Source organism: Sturnira hondurensis, unplaced genomic scaffold (genome assembly GCF_014824575.4).
Source record: "Sturnira hondurensis isolate 20B ecotype Veracruz unplaced genomic scaffold, ASM1482457v3 Scaffold0006413, whole genome shotgun sequence".
Lineage (NCBI taxonomy): Eukaryota > Metazoa > Chordata > Mammalia > Chiroptera > Phyllostomidae > Sturnira > Sturnira hondurensis.
In genome coordinates this window covers 24,680,103-24,705,073 of record NW_028079044.1, presented here as the reverse complement: position 1 = coordinate 24,705,073, position 24,971 = coordinate 24,680,103, and the positions used below count along the sequence as shown (strand labels likewise).

Below are 24,971 nucleotides of genomic sequence, written 5' to 3'. Positions count from 1 at the left end.
TTTTGAATGCAATTGCCACCCAGTACGCATGTTCACTCAACAAAGTCGTCATTGTCACACATGCGCATTCCAGTCCACTCCCCCGGGGCTGCCAGGTTACATCAATGTTGCATAAAGCAAACCATTCTTGTTATATTGACAATGGCTGGACTTTTTCTGGACAGATCTTGTATGTCTCCTTACTTCTACATAAAAAACATGGCGAGCATTAATTAACTAGGGAGTAAAACATTTATTTCATAATAATACAGTTTAGAATGATTCTTCTGAGTTTATAATTGTCTGTGTTTTAGCTAAGATAAAAACAAGATATAGGTAAGATTAGGAAAGTTCATAGATCAAATCCCATCAATCATTTTTACTTTGGTGTGAAATAAATATGTCTTTGTGACCACGGGCAACTTTACTAATCACTTTGTATAAAATTGAAATGAAAATAGCACCTGTCTCACAAGGGCCTCATAAGGGTTGAAATAATCCAGATGGTAAAGTGCTTAGAACAGGAACCAGTACCCGGGGGGGTGGGGCGGGTGACTGCTCAAACCTGTTAACTGTTACACAGCCAAGGGCAAGCATCGTGGTCTTTTGTTTTGTTTTATATACATGGGTTCACCCTACATATATTGATCTTCAACTTGTTTTTTCACTGAGCATTATTCACAAATTCTATCTATATTGATATATAGCATCTTCATAGCACCTAAGATGCACTCCCATTTCAGAGATGTTAAAATGTGAGACATGTGCAGTCGATCCCAATTATTTGCAGATTCTGAATTTGTGAATTTGCCTGCTGGTTAAAAGTTATTTGTGACCCCAAAGCCAATACTCCCAGTGCCTTCACAGTCGTTCATGGGCCTGCTCAGAGCAATGCAACATCGGAGTCTCCAGCTGAGGCTGAACTAGGCGATGCTCTGTCTTTTTGTTTCAGCTCTCAGCCTATAAACGTGTCCTTTTCAAGGTCTACTTCATGCCATGGTTTTCGCACCTTTGTACTTTTTGTTGGTGTTTTGCTGTTTAAAATGGTCACAAGCACAGTGCTGGAGTGTGCAAAAGTGAACTGCTAGTGAAGTGTGTCTCGTATTCCCAAGTGCAAGAGGCTGTGATGTGCCTTAAGGAGAAAGTGTGCATAGATAAATTTTGTTTGCATAGATATCCCACCTCAGTGCTGTGAGCTCTGGGTCCAAAGTCAGTGAACCAACAACAGATATTAAATAAGGTGCGTTTAAATAGAAATACACATAAAACAAGATTGTGTATTGATCAGTTGACAAAAGTGTGACCAGTGTCTCGCAGGAACCTAATTGTATTTCCCCTATGAGCAATGTTTCAGTATTTACTAATTCAGTGTTCACCATAACTTTATAGAACACAATGGCTGAGGATAAGGAGAATCAACTGTACATCTTAGATTTCACCAAATGCATTAGCTCTGGTCTATTCCTTTCAATTGTTTCATTCATCGGTCGTACGACTCATTTTATTTGTCCACTTCTCAATTAGCTGACATTTGAGCAGGCCCCAAATTTTTGCTTGCTCACTACTGTGATGAATATTCTCAAACACACCTCCCCAAACTCACGTGCCACTATTTCCCCAGGATTCGGTTTCAGTTTAACAGATGCAGCCTAATTGCCTTGCAAGGGGGTCACACCAGCCATGCATGAGAGTAACAATTCCGACCCTCTCACACCTTCAGTACCTGACATTATCAACTTTAAGTTTGTGATAGTATGTGAGGGAAAAATCATCACTCTGATTTTAATTTGCATTTGCTTCGCCCTCTGGAAGGCTTTTTCCTTTGAGTGGACTGCTGGAGCTGAGTTACCCACGGGCACAAGGGCATTCCTGAGGAATCCTCAGCACATCACCAATTTCCTCCATAATGAAGGAAGTCTAAGGTCTAGGTAACCAGCTACACAGCAGTTAAGAACTGATGCAAAGCCCAAGTGATGAGCCCAGTGCCCGTCTTCTCAGTGGGACCCTGGCCGATAAAATAGGAAGGAAGGAGACGTGAGGCAGAGAAAATATCTGTTGGGCAGCAGATAGCGCAGTGGTGAAGAGGTTGTTAGCTTTGTCACTTACTATGCATGACCTTGTACAGATGACTTCTTTTCTCTAAATTCCACTTTCTTCACCTGTCAAAGGGGGAAAATTAAAAGAACCATTGCATATAGGGTTTTAGAGCGGCAGCTTGCTGCTGAGGCTTGTTTGGGCCAGGTTCTGTCACAGAAACTGGAACCAGGGGACTGTAAGTTGGAGTAGCAGCAGAGAAAGCACGGAACTGGGAGCCAGACTTGCATTCTGGTTCCCCTCTCCCTCGAGCAAGTGAGGGAAGTTCAGGGAGGTTGGGTAGCTCTTTTTGGCTTATTTCTTGACCTGCAGAAGAAAGGCATGAACAGGGCCTACAGGGCCTCGGCACACACGCTTATCGCTTCGTCTGTGTAGCACCCCTTGTTCTAGAAACTGCCCTCCTCACTCCAGAGGCATGGTAACGGTGGGAGCTGCTGTGCTGGTGTGAGGCAGCCCCACTCCTGGCCACCGTTGGGTGGGACAGGGTTTGAAAACCAGAGTCCTTTCTTGGCATTTAGGAACTAGAACTGAGAAAGCGGGGTTTAAACCGAGGGCAAGGTTACCTGGGGGGTTAACATGCCCTTGGGCCAGAGCACTCAGTGCACAGGGAAGCAGAGGGAAGAGGAGAAGAGAACGTGGGACTCTCCTTCATTACTCTTCTTGGTAATCCCATGAGTAACACAATCCCTCCTTTCTCAAGCTAGTTCAAGTTGAATTTCTACTACTTTCAACTAAAAGAATCCCAAACATTTTACGAAGGTAGAATAAAAATTCTGCATCTGTAAAATTGTGTGGATGAGTGTTCAGTGAGTCCACGAGCATCTGGGTGTCATGCCTTGCTCTCCAGCGGGCCAGGCCTTTGTGATGGGACCGACAGGGACACAACAGTTCTGCCTCTTCCGCTGGCCTACAAGAGCTCTCATTTCTCAGAGGGCCCCCTGCGTGGGCACTGGGCCAAGGCTTTGGGTTCACGGGAAGGAATCACTAGTTAGTCGACTGCCATTGGCAGGACTAGATTTTTTTTTCCTAACTAGGAAATATGGATGCTCGTAAATGTTTATTAATGAACATCTGAGCGATTACAGTAGTAATCAGAGGAGTGGTGGGGCTGACCAGGAATCTTGAAAGGGACAGTTATTGGGTGCGTGAAGTCCACATCTGTCGAAGTCACTCTAAGCTCCCACTCAACACAACAGGGCCTCAAAGAGGTGCAGTAAGTGTAGACTTAGCTCAGGTTGGTTAATGAAAGGCATGTCTTAGGAACACTATTAGGGCTTGACATTGTGCCGGCCTTGGTGGGATGGGGTGGGGCTATTAGGGTAGGAACGGCCAGTCTCCAGGCTCCAAATACCAGGCTAGGTTGATAAAGCAGGTACCAAGAAGTTGATTAAAAGCAGACCTGCCCAAGTTATAATGAGTCTTCAGAAGGCTCAGGACAGACATGTGTTTTTCATCCCCTAAATTCTGTGTCCTCTCTCACTGGATGGCAAAAGTGGTGGACCCCAGGCTGGGTAGGCACTTCCCAGACTGGGCCTCCATTCACAGGACACCTGGCCTCCAGGTTTCTCTGGTGGTCTCAGGACTGGCCTGAGAAGGCAACCTCAGGAGTCCCACCTTCCTCCCCTGCTGTGGCCGGTGTGGGAACTGACTACCCATGGGTATAAAGCCACCACTGTGTCCAAGTTCACGTGGACACAGCCAGTGAGAGCCAGAGCCAGGGCTCACCCTCAGGGGCAGTCCGGCTCCAGAGCCTGATCTCTTCCCGAGTGTTCGATGAAGGTTCCTGCCTCGCACACACTGGGAGACTAAGACCCAGCAGCGCTTTTCGGCTCTGCCTGAAGCACAAGGGCTTCACCCCTTCTTCCCTCTGAGACCCCATCCCTAGGTGTACCACAGCCTCCACCTCCCTGAGTAGCCCTTCATCAGCACCTTTCAAACTGTGGGTCACAAACTTCACAGAAAATCTGGGTTTGTTTTCATGGTTTTGCAAAAAATAGGAAATAGAAAAAAGTGGTTGAAAACACCATTCCTTTCCCAGCTTGCTACAGTTGCCCTCTCTGCAGAGTAAACTCCCGTTCATCTTTCAAGACCATGCCACACAGACTGGTTATGATGCAGGTTCGGAGCCAGAATGCCTGGATTCACAACTCAGCTCTGCCACTTAGTGCGGTGTGACTTTGACAAGTTATTGAGCCTCTCTGGTCTCAATTTCCTTTCCTATACAGTGGGAATTATAAGAGCCCCTACTTCACAGGTTTATTGTGTGAAATAAAATATGAGTTAACATGTGCTAGTAGCTCAAGAGAGCACACACACATATTAAAGTCAGTAAATGTTAATGACTGTTATTATCATCTGTGGTTTAAAGCTCTCCTAGAGCCTGCAGGTAGACCTAAGCATCTTTTGATCAGACCTGGGCTAGGTCCCCAGCGCTGGGTGACATTCCAAGGTCACTGAGGTATGGTCAATATCCGATTTCTCTGTGATTAGAGCATCTTCCCACCTGCCTCGAACCCTGGGCCTGGTGTGTGGAGAGCTCTGGACACAGAGGGACTGCAATCTGCATCCCCAACTCTGATACTTAAAGTGGCTTATCCTTTCTAAGCCTCAGTTCCTATTTCTGTAAAATGGGGATAATAAGAGTACCTGCCTCCTAGGCTGTTATAAGTGCCTAGCCCAGGACAAACTCAGCTGTTATTATCAGAGTGTCACTCAGTAACTGTGGAAGGAAGAAATGAGACTTCCGAAACCTCAGAGATGCCATCTGCCAGCTTGGAAGATACTCATCACTGTTGCCTGAAAACCGGAGCACAGATCAAAGCTGACAGCCTGCTGGTCCTCCAGGTATCTGATCGCAATTATACACCACCCAGCGCACACCGAATAGGGCTCTACTGTTTCCTACACCGCTCACACACCTATTTCTGCAGGTAAAACCCCCATTTGACGGAGGTGCTCAGCACCATGTACCACTGGCAGGTGAGGTCCTGGAGGCTGGAGTCTGCCCCTCCCCCCACTACAAAGGCTTCCCTCAAACTCCAGGTGAATGTCAGCCTCGCTGCTGGTACACCTAGCACAGCTGGATGGTGGAGGCTGCCATCAGAAAGTGCTTTTCCTCACAAGAGTGATTTATAACTCCCAGTGTGCAGGGGAGCAAAATGAGCAAGAGCTTTGGAAGCAGAACCAGCATCCTCTGGCTATTTCTTCTCGGGGAGCTCACTGAACAAGTTCACTCACCCGTAGAGAGGGAGGACAGGTATCGCGTTGCCTCCCCAGGTTCTCATGAGGATCAAGAGCAAAAACAGAAGGGAAAGTGCTTTATAGATGTCACTTACTGTGCTCTTTACTGCACAGCTGATAGAGGCCCCAGGGCTCCCTCAACCTTTGAAGACAGTTGACAAGTCTGCTCCTCAGAGCCCAGCAATGCAGCGAGACAGGACCTGGTCTCCCCTGGGAGTGGGAGTGGGGATTCAGTTCTCAGGCCCCACAAACAAATGAATGAATGGATGGCATGGCACCGATGTTTTCTTAGAGCTTCCCAATTACAACAAAGTGCTGGTGGGGAGGGTGGGAGGGGCTATGAACTGCCTTTTAATGTTGCTGCCTGGCCATAAAGAACACAGAGAAAGTTCTGCTACGGACGAGTCCACACCCTCACATTTGTAGATCACCTTTCCACTTGCTGGTAAGTCCAGAGCACCTACCAAAGAACTCCTCCATGAACACTTCCCAAGACAAATGAATACACCCCTCAAAACTGTTGTGGAACCAATTTCTTTTTTAGTATTTCCAGGAAGAAAGGAACATACATTCTGCAGAAGTCATTTAAAGTCATAAACCTTAAAACTGTTCACAGTGCGCCCTACTGGGTGGAGTTTTCCAGGTGACTTGGGCCCAGCACACCACACAGAAGCCAGCCCTCCTGTGGCACCAGGGAAAGAGGCACTTCTGAACATTTTCCAGGCGACATTGCAGAGAAAAATTTCTTTTTCCTTCATGGCATTGATTTTTGTGAGTAAATCATTTGATTTTTGAGGTTAGTTCTCATCAGGGTTTTTTTTTTAAAGACACATCGCGAGCACACCATTCCTACTCTCTGTGGCTTTGAGAGGAGTTGGGGGTGGCGTCCAGGCTGTGTCACATTCCGAGAACTGTCCCTCAGAGCCCCAGAGGGGCAGGATCCTGCTCCTGGAGACTGGAGATAAGTCTGGTCCTTAAGCTCACTCTCCACTCGAAATATTGGTCATTTCAAAATAGATACTTGCTTTTGTTGTCCCATCAAAGAAACATGGCAGTTGGAGGGGACAAGGACCAATGGGAGTGGGAAAGACAGGACTGGACACTGTTTACCAGGTCAGAAGGCACATTTCCAGTTTCCAGGGACCATAGTGGAACCTGGGTTGGTGCCCTGGGCCCCTCCCTCCTGGAGGAGGGGCGAGAAAACTGCTGCAGGAGCAGGAAACTGGGGAGGGAGCAAGTGGACCCACTGGAAAAAGCTGACACAGGACACTGGGCTGAAGGTTACTGGAAGGAGTCTAGCAAGGAAGGGAGAGGGAAGCCTTGTGAGAGTAGGGTTAGAAAGCAAGAGAGGGAAGAAGACCCTTAACGAGGGAAAAAGCAGCCCTGGCTGGTATAGCTCAGTGGATTGAGTGTGGGCCAGTGTAGGCCTGTGAATCAGAGGATCAAGGTTTGATTCCCAGTCAGGACACATGCTTGGGTTGCAGGCCAGTTCCCAGCAGGAGACGAAAAAGAGGCAACCATACATCGATATTTCTCTCCCTCTCTCCTTCCCCTCTAAAGATAAAGAAATAAAATCCTTTAAAAAAAAGAAAAAAATTTAAAAAGAGGGGGGAAAAGCAGCTCAAAGACTTAGGGAAGGCTCCCATAACAGAGAAGTGGCCCAGAAAGGGGGGGGGGCACCCATTGTCATCCTAACGGTTGGGAAGGAACCAGGACCACATCTTGGTCCTCCCCATACACTGGGCATCTTTGTCAGTTGAGAAAACATCCAGGGCCAGCACCACCTTGGAGCAAATATGGTTGTATTCCCCATCATCCAAGGAGAAATTTTGCCATTATTTTTGCCCTCACAGTCCCATTCCTACTCCAACTCATGAATTCCAACTCAGGGAATTCTGGGAGAGTTCAATGTGTAGGAGAAAAACTTCACCTACCTACTCTTACTCATTCTGCAGTAAATGTCCCCTCCCCAGGGAAGTATCCCTGAACACCCGGGACTAGGCCAGGTCCTGCCCTGAATTATTCCTCCATCACACTGTAATGACTGCAGTTACTTACTTATTTGCATTTCATGCTTAATATCTGTTTCCTTCGCTAGAGTATAAGCCCCCCAAAATGCTGTGTATAAACCCCCCAAAACATTGTGTGTATCTTGGCCTTTGCTGAACAGCCCTTGCAGGCACAGTACCTGGGGTGAGATAGCACAGAATGAGCCCTGGAGGGCAAATAAATAGATCCTAGTAATGCCCCTGGAAGAGGCACAGGATTAGGGTGCAGGACTCACCGCACAACTTGTTCTGGAACACTGAGGTCAGCGACTCCATCTGGCTGAAGTTGGCCACCAGGAAGACGTGATCCTCATGAGGCTCGCTCCCAATGGCCTTCAGAGTGTTGAGGTCCACCTGGCCCACACCAATGGCAAAGATCAAGATGCCTGTGTCCCGTGCCTTGGCAGCTACCTCGGTCACAGAGTCCTGTGGTCTCCCATCTGTCACGATCATTATGACCCTCGGCACATTCTCCCTCAGGGGCCGGGCACCCTCTGCTTCAGAGAAAGCAATGTTCAGGGCGTACTGGATGGCCAGGCCCGTCATGGTGCCCGTGGACAGGTGCCTCATCCTCTTGACGGCACGCTCCACCTCAGACTTCCTCTTGAAGGTCTTGAGGGAGAACTCATTCTTAACGGTGCTGCCATATTGGAGCAGGCCCACTCTGGTGACGTCAGGGCCGATGTCCAAAAACTGCAAGATGTCCATGATGAACTCCTTGACCTTGGCATAGTCATGGGTGTTGACGCTGCGGGAGCTGTCAATGATGAAGACCAGGTCTGCGCGCTTATTTTCACAGGAGCTCTCTGGGAAAGAGGAGAGGTCAAGTGCATTAGAAGAGTGTGAAAGATAGAGTTTGGCTATTGTTGGAAGTCACGGGGCTGGGGATCACCTTTCAAACCTCCAATTTCCATCAGCGTTTCTTCATACCTGGGAAAGTAGTGAGGGTGTATGTGAAAGCTATGTGTGCATGTGCAAGCCTGGGTGCCCATGAGTCCAGGCTGCCAACAACTGGTATTTCTTTTCACAAGATAAACGCACAGTTTAGTTTTTAGAAAGTTGTCAATACACTTTTCAGGTGGCCAAAGACCTGATCAGGGTCAAAATGACTTCACTGTTTACTCTATGCCACAGAAGCTCACCTGGATACTGCAGTGAATATGGAAGAAGTTTAGAAAAGGGATCGACATCAAGGAACGTACAGTCTATTTGGGGAGACTCAACTAGTGGAACGAGTGAAAGAATAGCTGGAATGAAACTATGTGCAGAGAACAGGGATATTGGTGGGCTGGGGTCGAGGAGAGAGGACATGAGCTAGCCTCATGGGTGCACGGTGTTTGGATTGAGAGACGGCACACAGGGAGAGGGACAGCTGGACAAAAGCCCAAGATGGTGCAAAGACAGTGGATAATAGAGCAAGGGGCGAAGGAGCAAGGGGCGAAGAAACTGCTAGGAGTTGTGGGCAGGAATTAAGTTGGAGGGGTAGCCTGAAAGTTATAAAAGGCCTTTAAATTCAGACTGAGAAGTGTGTACATAATGCTACAGGTGATGCGCATAATAGGATTAGCATCCCGTGATGTAACTTGTCTCTGCCGTGGAGAAGCTATGTAATAAAAAATCAACTGAGTGCTGTAATGGTTTGCAAGGTGGGTGACTCAGACCACTTTGCACTAATCTGGTTAGGCGAGGGACTTCAGTCTCAGTCAGGGCAGTGGTGGAAATGGATGAGGGGCCCGGCCAAGAAACATTTCAACCAAGGACATGGTTAAATTGGAAAAAGGCAAAAGCTAAGTCTCTCCCTTATCACCACAGCCAGCATTCTTATTCCTTAAGCACCCGAGAAAAAAGGCTATGTGAGGTTTGAGTCCACGGGTGGAGCTCACTGCATTCTGTGAAGAGGATGGTACTGGATGAGAAGAGACCTCCTGCCTCAGAGGGTGGAAGCTGGAGTTTCTCCGATGTTTTGAGCCACTGCCTCCAGCCAGGGGGAGTCCCTCCTCCCTTCCCCAGACTTGGCAGCTAAATCCACATTTGATAGGGATTAGAAAAGGGATCCCAAGTGCTTGCCCTAAATCCCAAACACCACAGCTGCAAAAAAGAGAGAGAAAGCCAAAAATGAAACAGTGAACTCAGTCATTAAAATGAGAAATAAGAAAGGCCCATGAGGTCACCCCATCCAGGCCAGCTTGCCAGGCCATGACTTGCCTTCACACCAGCACATAACACCTCACCCACTGCAGCCTCACAAGTCTAACAACTTAGGGAAGGGAGCACCCCCAAATGCCAGATGCTGGAAGGGAACCGGCTCTCTGTGGTACCCACATGTAACACTGGGGGCTGTGTGAGTGTAAGGTGAGTTTCTCAGACCAGAGGCCCCAGAAACTGCCTTTGAGGACCCTGGAGTAAGATCGATATAAAACCCCTGGCATTTGTAGGATGTTTTAAAATCTTGTTTTGTCCCCAGAGGGCTTTTATGAGAAAAGAGCTAGGAGTATCACACCCATTGGCTAGATGAGAAAATGGAGGTGCTGACTGTTGGAAAACCTCTTATGATTTAGAAAAAGGAAAACTCTGTGAAGATAACACAGATACCCACCGCACTGGGTAGTTGAGAGAATTGAAGGAAACGATCCAGCCGAGCCCTGAGTCCCGGACACTGCGTCCACCAGCAGAGGCCCTTGGAGAGGGCACCTTCTTCTAATTTTCACGAAGGTGCGTATGTCTAGCACATGGCGCTGGGTGCAGAGGATGGCAGGCCCACAGGAGTCAGACAGAAGACAAGGTGCAGGAGCCAGGCTGACCCCTTCTAGGAGCCTCACCTGCCCCACCCGGGATGTCTCCCACCCTTCACTCGTGAACTGACTTCAGGGAGAATGTGGCCAGTGACCTCCACCTGCTGAGCACTGGAACCAGGCTCTGACCCTGGGCAGAGGAGGACATTCATGGCAGGCTCCTGGGAAGGGAGGGAGAGGGACAGCAGACTGTTCCCCTGAGGGCTCTCTTCCCCTTTGGAAATGGGGAGTGAGTTTCCCAGGACTGGGATCCTTACTGTGGGTCTCCCACCAAGCATCACAATCAGTTCACTTGCAGGGAAGCCCAGAAATTCCACAGGGAATTATGTGCTAAATGGATTAGTGCGTATCAAAACAAACGAGTAGTTTCACAAGGCAGTTAGAAAAACACGCAAAGGTTCAAAATGTTGTGGGAGGTTGCACGGGAGCTGCGATGGTGAGTTGAAAATGGGTTATAGCGCCCGAGTGACCAAGTTTTCCTCTGTAGGTTCAGGGTGGTACCTGAAAACGTTTGTTCCTGGCAAGTTCCCGGTGAAGCCGATCACCACTCCAGGGACCACACTCTGAGCACCACCGGTTACCCAGAGAGAGCTCTCTGGGGAAAAGAAGTTCTTGCAAGTCATGACCTCATTAACTCACTGGGAACTCCCCGCAGTGGGAAACTAGTCTCTCCCCTCTGCATAGCCATGCAGTTGGGAATACGGTAAGTCCTAGGTCAATGTTTGTAGAATTAAATGAGGTTCAGGGACTCCCGGATTAATAAAATCTCTAGAGATGGGGGGATCAAAAAGAGTCCAAGTCACTCACTTTCCAGAAGGAGAAACTGAGGTTCAGAGAGGTGATTCTATGTCCACGAGGTCTCATGGCTCACGAGGGTCACACCTGGCACTTTGCTGGTGCCTTGCCCACCATTGTCAGGCAGGCGCCTTGGAAAATTCTCCGAGCATCTCGAGCTGCTGTTACAACATGAGCTCATAAACCCTGGGGAGGCTTTCTGATATATTCACTGTGAAGAGCCTAACAGCTTCTCCACAGGGGACTCCTGAGAGATGATCCCAGAAAATGACTCTGTGTGTGTTTGTGTGTGTGTGTGTGTGTTCCTTTCACAAGCCGGTTCTGATCCACGATGTCCCTGTCTCCTCAGCCTGGGTGAGTACACAACACTCCTCCTTCGAGACCCTCACAACGGACTTTCAACAGTGACTGGGAGAGGATTTGTGAGCATGTTACAAAATGTCATCCCTTGCACTGTAAAGTGACGGTCTGGCCCTTGTCAACAGCACTTCCAGTGCCATCCGTCAGCTTGAGACCACAGCCTGCACGTTGGCTGAACTGAGTGTCCCGGGCCCTTGCAGAGCGGGCGAACCTGAGCCAGGACAAACGTAAGCAACATTCCCACTCCCATGGGACTGCAGTGTGCGATCNATGTCCACGAGGTCTTATGGCTCACGAGGGTCACACCTGGCACTACGCTGGTGCCTTGCCCACCGTTGTCAGGCAGGCGCCTTGGAAAACTATCCGTGCATCGCAAGCTGCTGTTACAGCATGAGCTCGTAAGCCCTGGGGAGGCTTTCTGATATATTCACTATGAAGAGCCTAACAGCTTCTCCACAGGGGACTCCTGAGAGACGATCCCAGAAAATGACTCTGTGTGTGTGTGTGTGTGTGTGTCTGTGTGTGTGTGTGTTCCTTTCACAAGCCGGTTCTGATCCACGATGTCCCTGTCTCCTCAGCCTGGGTGACTACACAACACTCCTCCTTCGAGACCCTCACAACGGACTTTCAACAGTGACTGGGAGAGGATTTGTGAGCATGTTACAAAATGTCATCCCTTGCACTGTAAAGTGACGGTCTGGCCCTTGTCAACAGCACTTCCAGTGCCATCCGTCAGCTTGAGACCACAGCCTGCACGTTGGCTGAACTGAGTGTCCCGGGCCCTTGCAGAGCGGGCGAACCTGAGCCAGGACAAACGTAAGCAACATTCCCACTCCCATGGGACTGCAGTGTGCGATCTTGGGACTGTTTCTCCTCTCAGGGTTGCTGATTTGTTGCTAATCGGCCTCCCTTGCTCCGGCCACATTCAATCACAACCAAGTAATTGTACAGTAACTATTTGGGGCCATCTGCCCGGGAAGATCCAGGCATGTTTGGAGAAGGGTGTGATGTGAATCTCCATGGCAAGGGTAAAATCACGTCATCCAGGGACTCAAAGGGAGCTCTGGGGTGCTCGGTGAGATGGGCAGAGTCCTCTAATCTTAGTGCAAGTCTAGCCTCTGTTGCTTTCTGTACATGTGGTCTTGAGCCTCTCTCCTTAACCTCTGTGACCCTCAGTCTCTTCTTCTGTCAAATGGGGATAGTGATGCCTCCCAGGGCTGTTGTAAGACTCCAAAGAGAATACAATAATAATTTATAGCTACTGTTCACTGAGCACTTAATAAGTACCAAGCTTTGTTCTGACTACATCCCATATGTTGGCTTATTTACTTCTCATACCCTCCTTAGGGAGTAGATAAGATACTGTTATTATCCTGTTTTGCGGATGAGGACAGTGAGTCTAGGGAGGTTAAATAGCTCAGGGTCTCATCTTTCGGCCCTGGCTCCCTGGGCCCAGCTCCTTCTTTCCCTGGGTTCCCAGGGCCTGAGAGCTGTGGCCCAAACTGGCCTGCCTCCTGCCAAGTGCTTCTCCTCTGTGAAATGGCTATCGATTTTTTTTATTTAATAAGATAATGAAAACAGGTGCTTTCCCAGTAAATCAGGACAGCTAGTTGTTCTCGTCCTCATTCTCTTGACAGGTGCTGACTGAGAGATAAGTAGGAGCAAGGCCCATGGGGGACTGAAGGACGGGACAGGGAGAGGGAGAGCTGAGGCCATGGACCCTGGTGGGACTGGGAGGAACAAGAGGAATGTGGCTGAGATAATAGGCAAATGTCTGGGGTGGGGTGGGGGAGGGAAATGGATTTCAGAAAATGTGATATTTCATACCAATTCCCAGCAAAGTTCCCACAAGCAGATGGTTTGTGGGCACTTAAAAAAAACCAGCTGTAGAACATTGAATGATACAAGTGAAAACATGTAACAATTTCTAGGACAGTGCAGGAGTACAAGGACTGGGAAACTGGAGGATGATTTCCAAGGGCTGACTTGAGGGTAGTGATCATGAAATTGAAATGAGACCAACAACGTGGCGTGTGTGTTGCTCCACTACACTCGGCTGCACAGGTCTAGGGGGAAGCAGGCAAAAGCTGATTGAACCAGGGCTGTCATTTAGCCACTTGAGAGTGATGAATCGGGAGAGTGGCAAAGGCCATCAACAGGGCACCTATAATGATTTCCTCTACAATTAAACTGGGAGAACAGGGAGTAAAGGCAATGAGTGGGGAAAGGAAAGAGAAGAAGTACCAGGATCAATGACCTGAAGGTCCCGATGAAGTCACAAAATTATTGAACCTGGAATATGAGAAGGTATTAGAAGGGATGAGCTGGGAAGATAGGAGGTTTAAATTGAGATTATGACAGGACTGCAGTTATTATAACCACAGGGTCAAAAGTAGGATAAGAGGAGCAATGGCGCTATGATGGAGGGCAAGAATATTGGAGGAAAGGAAGTCAAAGAGATTCAGGGATCACTCACATGGATATTGAAATCACCAAGAATTAAGACAAGAGTAACGTTGAAGAAAGTGGCAGTGAACCAGGAGCAAAAACCATTCTAGGAATAACCAAANGGAATACGAGAAGGTATTAGAAGGGATGAGCTGGGAAGATAGGAGGTTTAAATTGAGATTATGACAGGACTGCAGTTATTATAACCACAGGGTCAAAAGTATGATAAGAGGAGCAATGGCACTATGATGGAGGGCAAGAATATTGGAGGAAAGGAAGTCAAAGAGATTCAGGGATCACTCACATGGATATTGAAATCACCAAGAATTAAGACAAGAGTAACGTTGAAGAAAGTGGCAGTGAACCAGGAGCAAAAACCATTCTAGGAATAACCAAAGGCCTTTTGCAAACGCCCTAAGAATGACCAGAAACACTATGAAGCAGATGAAAATGTCATAAAGGGACCGAGGGAAAATGATCTCACTGAGAGTTTCAAAGGGAACTGGGGAGAAAAACTAAGGCTGTTTTATGATGAGAGAGAGAGAGAAAAAAAAAGAAAACCGCTATTACTATTATGAGCCCAACAGGAGTTTAAAGATGGGGGAAACATACAATTTATGTTTTTATTCCTAGATAGGATGGACCTGGCAAATCAGGAATCCTATACTTAGTTTGAATTTCAGCAAGGCAAAACGACTGTCTCCAGCTGGAAAGATGCAGACCAGTTAGGTAAAGCCAGCCACTTGACAAACATTTACTGCTAGTGAGTACCTACTAGTGTCAAGCCCTGGGAACACAATGGAGGGAAGACTCCCAACTGTGAAAAGCAGGCGTACAGTCAATAATAACAGCACACAATGAAATAAGTAGACCCAAAAGACAGAGAGCTCCGAGAGGGCATGGAGGGGCACGGCTGCTTTTCTCTCTGCAGACAGACTACCCAGGCTCCAGGGCAGGCTTAGCTATGCCCAGTGCCTTGTCTCTGTCACAACCACAGTCTCTGCTCAGCCTGGCCTCAGCCTCGGGACCCTTCTGATGCCGCCCCCAGGCCCCTCCCGTCTACCAGGGCTGGCACACGATGCTGAATCATTTTACCAGCCTGGTCTTCGAGTCTGGCGCTCCTCAGCAAAGACTGAAGTACTCGATTTTGTCTATGTCTAAGAAACTGAACAAAGGTAAATCAGCTAATTATACATTCAACCCTTGAACAACTCAGGTCTGAACAGCTCAGGCCTACTCATATGCAAGTTTTCAATACAAGTTGCCCTCCTATGCTCTTCTTAATAACATTTCCTTCTTTCTAGCTTCCTTATTTTCAGTATTTATATGGTACCTGATACATATAACATACAAAGTATGAACTTGTCGATGGTTTATGTCATCAGTAAGGCTCACAGTCAACACTAGGCTGTTAGTGTCTAAGTTTTGGGGGGAATCAAAGTCATACACAAATTTTCAACAGCAGGGGGTTGGCGCCCCCAACTTTGTTCACGAGTCAAAGTGTCCTTATCTGTGTCCTTATGAGACACAGAGTATTAGTGACAACATTGATTTTCAGTGAGGAATAAGCAGGGCGGGCAGACGAGACTGACCACACCAACAGTCTGCACATACACTCCCAGATGGAGCCACATTTCGGACAGAGGGCTGTTAGCAGGGCAGGGGGCCAAGCAAAGGAAAGAGAAAGAGCGTGAGGACTGGTTCCACCAGCTGTAAAAGTGCTGTGTATCTGCCATGATAAGAATATGAAATGGCCCAGGAAACTTCGTCCTGTGAGCACTTGGTTTATGTGAACTGAACTCTACAGGCTGCCCGAGAAAGAGAGACACAGTTGGAGAGAAAAGACGACTTACCACATAACACAACCCTGCAGTAGTATCTCCCTTTGTCCTCGATGGGCATGTGCCCACAGACGCCTGAGGTGCGGCCCCTGCGGCCACCTCATGTGGTTCTGTCCTCAGGTGCCTCCAGACTATGACTAGCTCTGGGATTACAGGTGACGTCATGGTGATTTCAGAGGCAATTTGGACCATCTTTGCCCCCCAGGGTGACTTAGCATGCGAGTCCCTTGTATTTAAGACACTTGATTGGGGCACCACAGTCCTTGGCCTGGGCTAGAAAGACCACAGTCCGTTCTTCCCTCTCCAGTGTCCTCCTTAGTCACCAGTGGCTACATTACCTCATGCCAAACAATTTACAATGAACTTGATGAGCTACGGCTTTCTTTGAATCAGTCACATCTACTCACACCTTCCTGAAGAACCACTGGGGAATACCCTGATAACTCAATTGTATTATTTTTTTTTTAAGATTTTATTTATTTATTTAACTTTAGAGGGGAAGGAGAGAGGGAAAGAAACATCAATGTATGGTTGCCTTTCGTGTGTCCCCTGCTGGGAGTTGGCCTGCAGGGAACCAGCCTGCAACCCAGACATGCGCAACCCAGGCATGTGCCCTGACTGGGAATTGAACCGGGATCCTCTGGTTCACAGGCCTGTGCTCAATCCACTGAGCTACACCAGCCAGGGCCTCAATTGTATTATTATATGAGGGAGACAAGCTGGACTTCTTAATGGGATCAAAGACAGATCTTGGACTCATTAGCAAATCATTCACCATTTGGAAACATTTTCCAGACATGTGCTCAGAGTTGGGGGCACTTGTGGTTCTCTCTCCACACTGCATACAATGGGTGGCTGCTGGGAGGAATCATTAGTAAACTGAATTGCAGAGTCTAGGCCAGAAAGGATTTCTGAGAACTGGAATAATCAGTCAAAACTACCACAATGAAATCTAACTAGTATAAACGTCAAGCCCTGCATGTAAGGCTCAAAACATCAACTGTATAAACCACAGGAAGTGAGACATTTGTATTGACAGCCAGTCACATGAGGAAATCTCAAACTTGGATGGCCCCTGGACCCCCAGCCCCCAGCCCCAGGACCTGTGAGACATGCCCCCCGACCAAGCCTCAAAATCAAAGTCAGCCATAGGATTCCTCTCAATACAACACTCAAAATTCCCACTACCTAGTGCCTGGGAAACGAAACCTGTTTGCCAGTCAGACTCTCTCCTGTCACTCTCATCTAATCCCTCCCAACCTCAAAGCCCCAGTCACCCCATTGATGGCTTTCTTGGCCTGGGAGAGTGGAGAACTCTCTCCGAAAACGGACCCTGCCTTTCCTGTCTTTACAGCAGAACTTCCCTATAAATGAATATTTTGGTGAGTTTCATTGATCAGAGTCACAATAGCAGTATTTGGCTATGAGTACAATAGAAATGAGCCCTGGCTGGCATAGCTCAGTGGATTGAGCACGGACCTGCGAACCAAAGGATGGCGGTTCGATTCCCAGTCAGGGCACACGCCTCGGTTGCAGGCCAGTTCCCAGCTGGGGACACATGAGAGGCAACCACACACTGATATTTCTCTCCCTTTCTCCTTCCCTTCCCCTCTAAAGATAAATAAACAAAATCTTTAAAAAAAAAAAAGAAGAAATGAGCCTCAGGATGCTGCTTCATAAGAGCAGTTTCTTCAAAAGCCACTACCCCAAGGGTCATGTGTAAATAGCCACTGGTCCCGTTCAAGGAACCATGTACCATGTGCTTCTCTCAAGAACACACAAGAGGTGCTCTGCAGGTCAACCCTTATCTTATTAAGTTCATCCTAACACGTACAATGAGAACAAAAGTTCACCAGCAAATGTTGAAAGTTTGTATTGTCAGGTTTGCTCAAGTGTTACCAACAAGACAATCTGCGGAGCAAAGAGAGATGGGTGACCTGGGAGAGATGGAGTCTATACACTGCGATATTTTTACGTAAAATGTTTTTGTTTTAAAGAAGTTTTAAAGAAGGTTCTGGTGAATAAGCCTGCATTGTTGGGTAGCAATGATGCTCCATAAATTGGAGACCTGAGCCACTAGGGCCCCAAGGAATGCTGGGTTCACACTAGCTCAGATTTCAGTTGTCCCTGCTGACTGTCATAAATTCCTTTAGGAACACAGCTCTGTAAGGCCCTCAGGGAGAGCGCACCAACAAGCCAGCAAAATGGAAAAGAAAGAAGAAAAAAAACCATGCCACATCACACCAGCCTCCTCTGGTAACTGTTACATGAGCTGAAAGAAATGGGACGTCTTATGAGCTTCAAGGACTACGGTTTCCAGAACTCCGGGTAATTTTCTTTGTGAGGGAGCCAGAAAGAAAGCTGCCCCAGGTTAACCCTGGAGAAAGCGGTTTCCAGTGAAGTGAATTTCCTTGCAAGGTAAAGCAGTTTGCTAAAGTTCCACTAAAAAACAAAAAACAAAAAACTCTTGTCTCAGAGTTTGTCTTACAAAACAGGCTTTTTCTTGATAAAGAGAAGGATAAAGAAGCCCTGAAACAGTTGATCGTTTTAAAACTCACTCACTTACAAAATACGTTTGGTATTCTCTATCAAAGCCCCTCTAACCATCTTTCCTCCTTTCTCAAACTGAGAAATGACTCATACCTCAGAACTGTAATCTACACAGGCACGCACGCACGCACACATGCGCACGCGCACGCCGCCTGTCCCCCAGTAGGAGACAGTACAGAAAGCCCTGGGAAACTTTCAGGTGGTTTCTTCTTCCTGCAAAGTGGGAAATAGAGCAGGTGGCTTTTAAAAAGCAAACTGGTGTTTGACCCACAGGAGCGTTTTAACTTAATACGGTAAATTGAGCAACTGCCTCATCTGCTTTCTGAGTTCAGCAAAGGGAAGTCAGGGCAGAGCCGCAGAGCCGCAGAGCCGCAGAGCCGAGACCTGTGAATAGCAATGCAGCGTGGGTGGAGAGGGAGGAGCGCCAGGAGGGAGAGGCCCTGACACGTTGCACCTGGCTCCGTGCAGCCCTGCAGCCCTCTCCCTGGAAGGGGAGGGGTGCAGGACACACAGAGGCAGGGACAGAAGACTCTACAGCTCTCTACCAGCAAAGGCAACGTTGGTCTTTGAGATGCTGCTCTCACCAGTTTGGTTTGGTTGAGTTACGAAAATGTTGTAAACCCCCGTCTTTGTGCTAGGTGCTGGGGATACAGTTTGAGAACCAAGCTTGGCCTGGGGCAGCATATAACCTTGTAGAGAACACAGATTCATAAGATTCATAAAAACATGGGCAGTTAGAGCACTGATCCCAAGACAGTGGGTGGGGAGATATCCAGAGAAGCTGATAAGTGCAGTATGATATTATTTTATAGCATTCTGTAATTAGGAGATGAACAAGGTATTGATTGACCAGGCTGAGTTGGGGTGGGCATTTTATGCAAAGGGTCAGCATGAGCAAAACCCTGGAGGCAGAGTGGAGTGGGGTGCACAGGTGCCTGGGTAACTGCAGGCGGTGTGGTATGGTTGAATCTTAAGGAACAGGGTGGGGATGACAGGGCCATGTAGGGCAGGCTGCTGTGCCTTCTATTAAGAAGTTTGGACTTCATTAAGGAGTCAATGGGGAACCACAGAAGGGTTTCAAATCTGCCCACCTCCTTCAGGGAACATTTCTAAAAGCTTCTGATTCAGCCCAGGCTTCACTCTCTTCAACCTTGATAAAACCCAGAGCCAGCCTCTCCAGTCTGCCCCCTTGCTTTGCCTCGCATTTGAATCCCCAGCTTGGTCTCAGGTGTAAATTAATGTCTGCTGTGTGCACACTGATAAGAAGGCATCAGAGAGAATTTTAAGCCCACTCCTTTGTCTTTAGAAGGCACGGTCTACCCCTTTGTTCTCCAACCCTGGAGTGAGTCTAACTAAAGGACTGGTCAGCTGATTGGTCCCTTCCAACTCATCCTTCTTAGGTGTCCGACTCCTCTACCTCTATTACTCTCCAGAGTTAATTCCAATTGCAAATGAGATAACTATTGATTGAATGTCAATTGGCACTCAGCACGAACTCCTACCTTCTTCTATGAGGCTCCCGGTACTGCAGAAGCTAAAGAGACAAGAACCACATTCCCCCGACTCCTTTTCAGCTAGAGTTCTGGGTGAGAATTAGGTAACACCAATTCAAGCAGGAAGGGAGGGAGAAGCTGTTTCTGCAGGCAAGGTCGTAGAAAGGCAGACTTGGTGTTCTACCATCCATTTACCAGCTTCATAGATGTGGTTACGGTGGCGGCAGTGTCCTGATCCCAGGACAGAGCCTCATGTGATGGCGCTGGACTCCCATTCCTCCAACTGTCCCAACAATTATGTAAGCACACAGTTTCCTGTATGAAATCTCTTTCTGCTTAAAATACCTAGAGAGATTCGTTTCCTGCACTGGCCCTTGTGTTCCCCTCAACTCCTCAATATATCTGTCTTAATGCCCCACCCATCCACAGTGGGTTCCTGCTGAGAACTCCAAATACACTGGAACAAAAAAAAAATACAACTGGGCATGCAGTCTGCTTCACAAAGCTCACCTAAAGGCCACCTCCAGCCAAGCTTTGTGAGAACTGGGCCAACTCTCCTCCCCTCCCCCAAAACCTCTGCATGCCCACCTCCATCCTCTCTACAGTGACGCCCCCAGGCACTGGATTGTTCCCACTCTCCAGTTCATCTGGAAACTTGTTCTCTTTCTGCACTTTGACACAATGCTTCATTTCCTCCACTCTTACTTCACTTGGCTTAGGTTTCCATTCCCTAAAATACATTGAGAACGGTAAATTACATAAAAGGAAAATTATTGTGCCAGAAATTTGTTTCCTCATCACTCACAGTGCTTGAGCAAATGCTCAGCTCCAGCTGCTGTAGGCGACTCCATTAAGCTTGATGCCAAATGTTAGGGTTGCCATGGAAGACAAAAATAACATCTTAGGAATCCCTCACACCCTTGGTGACTTTGGTTTCTAGGTTGTTCTGCAAATAGTCTTTCTTGCAGCCAATCATGAAGATGAAGATCGGTTAATAAGACTGCAAGTTTAATGAACTGAAATGGTATTACTTACAGACCTGATAACTGGGAAGCACTTGAGATATGCATTTTAAAGTTGCAAGTGACCTTACAGACTGCATTCAATCTCCCTGTTCTGCAAAAGGGGAAGAGAAGTCATGTGGTGCAACGGTGGGGCCGCCTTCTGACCCCCAGGATACCCATGCTCCCCCACACCACACACATTCTCCACCCTGGGCAAGTCATGTGCTCTCCCTAACATTCAGTTTCCTCTTCTGCAATACAGAGACAATGATTGTACCTGCCTCATAGGATTGTCATGAAAATTAAATGAATACGTATATGTCAAGTACTTAGATTGTGCCTGGCACAAAGTTAAAGTCAAATAATCATTTATATTTGTTGTTATCATTATTCCCACCTGGTATTGTGTGGAGGACTGTATGGTAGCAACATGGCATCACAAAGAAAGCACTGGACTGAGGGCCACGAAACCCTATTCTGGTCCCTACTCTGCCACCAGCTAGGTGACTCTGGCCACATAACCTTCTTTACCTTTTTTGACCATGGCACTTTGATTTTTAGGATTGGACTGAATGATGTCTCTCAATTCCTTTCCAGCTCTAATGGGCTATTGGTTCTACATAAAATAAATTAAATAGAAATGCCCCTGCCCTGGCTGGTGTAGCTCAGTGGATTGAGCACTGGCCTGCAAACAAAAGGGTTACTGGTTCAATTCCCAGTCAGGGCACATTCGTGGGTTGTGGGTCGGGTCCCCAGGTGGGAGTGCATAAGATGCAACCACACATTGATGTCTCTCTCCCTTTCTCCTTCCCTTCTCCTCTCTCTAAAAATAAATACATAAAATTTTTAAAAAAGGAAAAAAATGTTCCTTGGCCATAATAAATGTTTATAGCCATATCTATAATGAGCTAATATGTATAGAGCAATAAGTACATATCAATATAATACCAAATGTTGCATATACACTAACAACCTATTGTTCCCATTTAACAGGTGGCAATACTGAGACTCAGAGAGTTTAATTTGCCCAAGGTCACACAGTAAATGATGGAGCTAGGATCTGAATCCAGAAATCTGAGTCCAGAACTCATGCTCTTCTACATTAATCTACAGGAAACAACAGACTTACAACTATGCAGGGTACCACCTGCATGACTTCATATTACATTAATGTTCCCTGGTTTTAACTGTAGAGTTCTCTGCGAGCTGTACCCATAAATTCCTAGCATCTGGTACTGTTCAAGAAGGCTTCAAAGGACTTCTGGTCAAGATGGTGGCATAGGTAAACTCAGCTCATCTCTTTGCAAAACCACATCAAAATTACACTAAGTTATATTGCCCTGGCTGGTGTGGCTTAGACTGAGCACTTGACTGGGAACCAAAGGGTCGCTGGTTTTATTCCCAGTCAGGGCACATGCCTGGGTTGTGAACCAAATCGTGTCCCCAGTAGGGGGCACATGAGAGGCAACCACACATTGATGTTTCTCTCCATCTCTTTCTCCTTCGCTTCCCCTCTGTCTAAAAATAAATAAAAAATTTTAAAGAAAAAAATTACATTAAATTATAGAACAACCATCACTCAGAAATGGCAGAAATCGAGTTGAATGGAAGTCTCACAACTATGGAATTAAAGAAACCACATCCATCCAGACTGGTAGGAGGGGCAGAGACACGGAACAGGCTGGTCCCATATACACATGTGGTGGACAAAAATTCAGGAGGGGCATCTTGGGAGTGAAGAGTCCCAACCCCACACCAGTCCCTCCAGCCCAGGATACCAGTATCAGGAAAATAAGTTCCCATAACTTCTGGCTGCAAAAACCAGCAGGAACTGAGTTGGCAGAAGGAACTTCTGGAGTCCCAGGCATTTTTCTCTTAAAGAACCCACACACAAACTCACTTAGATTTACTCCCTCTGAGTTCCAGCACTGGGGTAGCAGCTTGAAAGGCACCAGTGGCATACAGGGAGGAACTGAAGTGTCCAGCATCAAGGTGAGAGCTGGGGGACAGCTTTCTCCCAAACAGAAAGGTGAGCAGAGCCACAAAGCTGGCATGGGGGTGCCATATCTGAGACTCGATCATTTTGGCTAACATCGTTTGTCCTGCCCTGCAGATCACCTAAGTCTCCATCCCACCCAGTTTACAGCTGTTAACAGTAGCTTTTCCATATGAATGCCTGGTCTTGGCTTAAGCTACACGACTTCCTAAATCCTTTCTAATAAGATAGCTGGCCTCATGAGTCCCCAGTGCCTGAACCTCTTTCTAAGTGACCTCAATCTTGGCACTAGCAGCAGCCAGCCTAGATTCACAGCTTGGCTTTGCCTGAGAATCTCCAAGCCCAGCACAAGTAGTAGTCATCTCAGATTGTTTTATAGCTCATGCAGGGTGGCCCTGGGCAAAACACAGGTGGGGTGACCTTGGCCTGCACTCCCAGTGGACAGCTACAGACCATGATGGAAAACCATTACCCTAGCATTAGCCTCCTAACCAGTGTTTGCATTTGCCCCTGTACAGAGGTCCTGACCCTGCAAAGCTGATCTTCCATAGAGGACAGAGGTTAGTGGTCAGTGCCCATAGCCAATCCTTCTAACTGACTGCCCTAAGTAAATCCCTCCCATTGACCTGCCAAGGCAACAAATGCTCAACTGCAAAAGGAGAGTGTACTCAGCCCACACAAAGGGCACACCATGAGTACCCAGCTGGGGCGATAGGGGAATCTGTGCCACTGGACCCTACAGGACACCTACTACATTAGGCCACACTACCAAGACAGGGAGTCATAGCAGCTCTACCTAATACATAGAAACAAACACAGGAGGCTGCCAAAATGAGGAGACAAAGAATCATGACCCAAATGAAAGAATAGATCACAACTCCAGAAAAAGAACTAAACAAAATGGATATAAGCAATCTATCAGGTGCAGAGTTTAAAACACTAGTTATAAGGATGCTCAAAAAACTTAGTGAGAACCTCAACAGCATAAAAAAGATCTGGTCAGAAACAAAGGATACACTAATTAAAATAAAGAACAATTTATGAGAAAACAACAATAGAGTGAATAAGGCTGAGAAGCAAATCAATGATTTGGAACATAAGGAAACAAAAAAACAGAACAAGAAGAAAGAATTTTAAAAAATGAGGATAGTATAAGCAGCCTATGGGACAACTTGAAGCACTCCAACATATGCATCATAGGGGTGCCAGAAAGAGAAGAGAAAGAAAAAGAAATTGGAGATTTATTTGAAAAAAATAATGAAAGAAAACTTTTCTAATTTGGTAAAGAAAATAGACATGCAAGTCTGGGAAGCAAAGAGAGTCCCAAACAAGATGGATGCAAAAAGGCCCAATCCAAGACACATCATAATTAAAATGCCAAATGTTAAAGATAAAGAATCTTAAAAGCAGCAAGAGAAAGCAGTTAGTTACCTACAGGGGAGTTCCCATAAGACTGTCGGCTGATTTTTAAAAGAAACTTTGCAGGCTAGAAGGGACTGACAAAAAACATTCAAAGTCATGAAAAGCAGGGACCTACAGCCTAGATTGCTCTACCCAGCAAAGCTATCATTTAGAATCAAAGGGCAGATAAAGAGTTTCCCAGACAAGAAAAAACTAAAGTTCATCATTACCAAACCATTATTATATGAAATATTAAAGGGACTTATTTAAGAAAAGAAGATCGAAACTATGAACAATAACACGGCAATAAATACATACCTGTCAGCAATTGAATCTAAAAAAACAAACTAAGAAAACAAGAACAGAGACAGAATAGTGGATCAGAGAGCATTTTGATGTTTGCCAGATGGGAGGGGGATGTGGGGGAATGGGTAAAGAGGTGAGGGGATTAAGAAGTACAAGTAGGTAGTCACAGAATAGCCATGGGACATAAAGTACAGCACATGAAATGGAGAAGCCAAAGAACTTATCTGCATGACACATGAATATGAACAAAAGTGTGGGGATTGCCTGAGGAAGGTAGGGGGTTCTGGGTGGAGGAGGGAAAAGGAGTAAAAATTGGGACAACTATAATTCCATAGTCAATACAATATAATGAAATTTTTTAAAAGCAAACAAAAAAAGGAGTCTTCGGGAAACTAGCCACAAAATAAAATAATTCTTAGTTCTTCGTTACACTCCAGAGGCGATCACCTCCACCAATACCCCTCATCTGGACACTAGCATTAGCCTCCTAACCACTGTTTGCATTTGTCCCTCTACAGAGGTCTTCAGTCCAATGGCCAGAGTGACTCTTTAAATACAGGTGAAATCATGTCACTCTTCTGCTTAAACCCCTCCAGTGGCCCCATCTCTCTCAGAAAAAATCCA

The 24,971-nt window shown here is 46.9% G+C and overlaps 1 protein-coding gene across 3 annotated transcripts in view; it reads right to left on the bottom strand.

The window, feature by feature from the left end:
• MATN2 (matrilin 2) overlaps positions 1-24,971 on the bottom strand; it is a 126,652-nt gene that overhangs the window by 71,100 nt on the left and 30,581 nt on the right. For all 3 annotated transcript variants that reach the window (XM_037048248.1, XM_037048250.1, XM_037048249.1), the window contains exon 3: positions 7,598-8,167. In XM_037048248.1, coding sequence (XP_036904143.1) covers positions 7,598-8,167 — 570 coding nt within the window. The remainder of the gene's footprint in view (positions 1-7,597; positions 8,168-24,971) is intronic.